Source organism: Phascolarctos cinereus, unplaced genomic scaffold (assembly GCF_003287225.1).
Source record: "Phascolarctos cinereus isolate Bilbo 61053 unplaced genomic scaffold, phaCin_HiC Scaffold_240;HRSCAF=832, whole genome shotgun sequence".
Taxonomy (NCBI): Eukaryota; Metazoa; Chordata; class Mammalia; order Diprotodontia; family Phascolarctidae; genus Phascolarctos; species Phascolarctos cinereus.
Genome location: NW_027555559.1, coordinates 32,196 through 36,496, shown reverse-complemented (window position 1 = coordinate 36,496; position 4,301 = coordinate 32,196). Strand labels below are relative to the sequence as shown.

At 44.5% G+C, this 4,301-nt stretch overlaps 1 protein-coding gene across 1 annotated transcript; it reads left to right on the top strand.

Moving 5' to 3' along the window:
• Positions 1-6: 6 nt before the first annotated feature.
• LOC110204312 (splicing factor 3B subunit 3-like) lies at positions 7-3,555 on the top strand. The gene is made up of 4 exons (XM_020980554.2): positions 7-74; positions 1,247-1,390; positions 2,096-2,200; positions 2,945-3,555. Exons 2-4 carry the CDS (start codon positions 1,259-1,261, stop codon positions 3,083-3,085), a joined length of 378 nt encoding a protein of 125 aa, XP_020836213.1. The 5' UTR covers positions 7-74; positions 1,247-1,258; the 3' UTR covers positions 3,086-3,555.
• Positions 3,556-4,301: the final 746 nt, after the last annotated feature.

The window sequence follows — 4,301 nt, the reverse complement described above, 5'->3', positions numbered from 1 at the left end:
ATGAAGTGGATGAAGACCCGACAGGAAACAAGGCCCTGTGGGACCGGGGACTTCTCAATGGTGCCTCACAAAAGGTAATGTTTCTGGGCCTCCGGGGCCATGATCAGTCTGGCAGGTCCAGGGTCTAGTCCTTTCCTCTGGTAGAAAAACCTTAGGAGCTGTCTGCACACGCCTGCTCCCAACTCCATTAGAGCCACGGACTTTACATAGTGCCTTAACTTTACAGACACACTCATGCCTGAGAGCACAGACCTTGATATTTGAGCCCTGGGCTTCCTTCCCCCTCTGCGCTTTTTTTTACTGTCTGTAGATTTTGGTACAGGGATTGATGAATTAACGTCTGTAAGTCGCACTGAGTTCCCGGGCAAGGGGGGGGGATCTAAATGTGGGGAAGGGAGGGATGTAGTTTTCTTAAAGGATCCTTCAGGGCGCCTCATGTTGGCCTTCATTTCCTTCTCTCTTGCATCATAGCACACTGGCCTTTTTTGTCCAGAGCTGTGGTTTCACTGGTGTAGGGAATTCCCAGGAATGATTCTTCTGTGATTCAGCTAGGCAGCTGTCTTGCATCTTGGAGTTTTGGCAAGTTGTGTGGGGCTCTAAGAGGTTAAGCAGTTGCTTAAGGCCACACAGCCAGTGTGTTTCTGAGGTAGAGCTCAAATCCAGGTCTGAGTCAGCCTTGAGTCTGGCTGTGCAACCTTCCCCTTCCTGGATCCTCTTACATGCTTACCTGAAATTCTGCCGCTTTCGTCTCTGGCTGTTTTCCCTGCCTACTTTTTTTTCTTTCTTAAAAGTATGTATACCTAGTTGCAGTCAGTGTCTATACAGTTCTGTTTCTGTGGCCAGTCTAACCAAAAGCATATTAAGAAGCCTGTTTCCTCACAGCCAGGGATGGCTTAAGGCTTTCTTGAATTGCATTTTTCTGATGATTAGGGGAATTGGAGCATCTTTTCATGTGGTTATTGGTAACTTATTTTTTCTGTAAATTATTTTTCTTGCAGTTTGACCATTGCAGAGGATGTATTGTTAATCTCGAAGATCTGCATCAATTTCTTATGGATTTGGAATGTCAGGGTTTTAGCTAATATAATTACTTCAAACATTTTTTTCCCCATTCTTTAAATTCATTGAGAAGAGCCCATCACTTGAAGAGTAAAGCCAACCTCACCCTCTTGGGATTTGAGACTTTCTTGGTAAGCCAGAGCAGACTGTACTAAGAGGACACAAATTGGTGTGATTCTGTTTGCAGGCAGAAGTAATCATGAATTATCATGTGGGGGAGACAGTACTTTCCTTACAGAAGACCACACTGATCCCAGGAGGCTCAGAATCTCTTGTCTACACTACCTTGTCAGGCGGGATTGGGATCCTTGTGCCTTTCACATCCCATGAGGTGAGAGTACATTCTTCCTTGATGGAGTAATTTCCTGAGTCTGCAGGGAGCCACTGTCTAGAAAAGCAAGTCCAGAAAATTCTTTCCCACTTAGCAGTTATCAGGCCCCATGCCTCATTTCAGGAAGACAAAGGGAGCAGCCATAGTCTATTCGATGGAGTGTTAAAAGTTGGGTGGGTGAGACAGTCTGGCAGGGAGGGTCCTGGAAGCTCTTCTGAACTGGATATTTGAAGGGTTAAGGGTGTGCTCTGGTGTGGGTGCAGGTTTCTCTTCAGTTTGAACCCCATTAAGTCTTCCCCTAAGGTAAAAAAAGTCATCACACCTAAACCCTAGCCCCGCACATTAAGAGAGAGCATTAGTCAACTGAGTTTGTGCTGCTCTGTTTGTAAGAACAGCTTGAGGCCAAGACCTTAGTTTATGTGCGAATTGGAGCCAGAGGCCTCCCCGGTCACAGCATGCCTGCCTCTTGATGAGCTCTAGCCCCTCAATGGATATTACTGCCCCTGCCCTGAGGTAATAGAAAGAAAGCAAGCCTTGGAAAACCCAACAGAAGCATGTTGCTCTTTGAAGCCAGAGCACATGTATTCTGTAGTCTAAGAGATGAGGACAGAGAAATCAGGGATTCATTTAGATGTTTTCTCAGCATCTCCAATCTAGGAAGCCACATCATGGGATTCATTTTTCTAGTTTTTGTTTCTTTCTCAGGATCATGACTTCTTCCAGCATGTGGAGATGCACCTGCGGTCTGAGCATCCTCCTCTCTGCGGAAGGGACCACCTCAGCTTCCGTTCCTACTACTTCCCTGTGAAGGTGGGTCTGCACTGAAATGGAACTCCCTCTTTCCCACCCTTTCTTCTAATTCTACTTGACCTGGGCCCTCTTTATCACCAAAACAACTTGATTTCTTCCTACTGAATGCTCCCTCCATTAAGAATCAAAATAATTTTGAATGATTGAATTGACAAAGGCAGATGTGGCTAGAGATAGCCCTGCTCTGAGTGTGGTAGTCTGCAGCTGTATGCGTTTACAACCTCTGCTCCCTCAGGGGAATTGATTAATACAGTCCTGTGTTCAGGAGGGGCATAACCAGTAGCTGCCTTATCCTTTTTTTCTGGCCAAAATTCAAGAGTCTTCAGCTTCTTTTTCACCTCTTCTCTGCCCCATGCCCAGAAACAGTTCTTTCAGATCCCATATCCATTTTTAGGAAGCACTTACCTAGGCATTAAGGGCTAACTTAAGGCCCTGGCCCTAGTCGTGTGATCTTACAGTCACACCTCCGGAGCTGGAAACAACCCCGAAAGACCATTTAATCCCATCTCCTGATTTTACAAGGGAGGAAGCTGAGGGAGGCCTAGGAAGGTTAAATGTCAACACACAAGTAGTAAGCGTCAGAAGTGGAATTTAAACCCAGGTCCTCTATCTTGTATTAAAGGTTCCATGAGAGAGAAGGCTTTTCTTAATTTTTCACTGTGTCTTCATTTGCTCGTAGTAATTGTTCAAATTCAGTATCAAATTCAGCATTAGGGTGCTGATATTCTCTTCCTCCTTTCTTAGAATGTGATTGATGGGGACCTTTGTGAACAGTTCAACTCAATGGAGCCCAACAAACAGAAAAATGTATCAGAAGAATTGGACAGGACACCACCTGAGGTCTCAAAGAAGCTAGAAGACATCCGTACCCGCTATGCTTTCTGAGCCCAACAGTGGGCATGTCAAAGACTGTGTTCTAAAGAGAGTTCTGAGGACATACAGGTTGTTGTTTACCCCCTCTTCCCTCCTTTTTTTCTTTGTGATCACTTTGCTTTGATCCCATGGGACAGGAGGAAGGGGCAGTTATTAAGATCTTGAAACATTTAAACTGAGAGATGATTCCATGCACTCTTTGCAGTGATGCATGGCCCTGGCCCAGCCTGGGATGTCCCCTCTGTCCCAGGCATATTCCCTGCTTGAATTGCTTTTCCCTCCCCACCACACCCTTCTTTTTTGTACACACCCCTCATTTTTAACTGGTTTTCTTGTAAATATAGTTTTGTACAATGTTGACCTTAGAAGGTGGTGAATGGGGGCTGTTGGGGAGAGCTGAAAGTGGGACTGCTCATATAGTGCAAATACCATGAATTGTACCACTCTGGATCAGAAGAAATACAAGCTCATTCTTTTTACAAGTGCTCTCTTATTTTCTTCCTTGTGGCTTAAGGCTAGAATCTACAAGGGAGATTTATTTCACCCGTCAGCAAGATCTAGGTGGCAAGATTTGGAAATAATTGTTTTTTTTTCTTTTTTGGTACTTAATTGGACTTTAGCGGTCTTTCCAATTTTGTTCCCTTCTAGATTTTTCCCTACTTTCCTGCCATTCTTATCTGACATGGGCCACAAATTACTTCGTAGCTCTCAGATTCAGAATACAAATTGAGTGGAGGTTTATGACATATAATTATCATTGTAAGGCAGATCGGGCAGGTAACACTTGACTTCTTCTAATTGGCTTGAGTTCAAGTTACCTAGTAAGTTAGGTGGATTTCTTGTCTTTTTTCCCAGCCTAATTTCCTTCTTTATTATTTGGTGAAACAAAACCTGCTGCCTTGGCGCCATAGATATTTTACATTACTTCCATCAGTGGGTTGCTTTTTGAGAAAACAGTGGCTGGCTCTCCTTGAAGGAGATTTCTCACAAACACTCACTCCAAGGTGGTTTCAGATCCCAGTGCTCACAAGGAAGCCAGTGCCATTGGCTGTCAGGGTAGTGCCAAGTTCTGGAAGTCACATTACTTCTTTCACCTTCCAGGCCAAGTCACATAACTGACTTTGAACCAAAAAACAAAGGGGCCCCTGTTAAAAGGAACATAAGCCTTCTCAAAACAAGAACCAGTCATCAGCAGCCATGCCGTTTCCATTGGATTCAATAGTTTCCA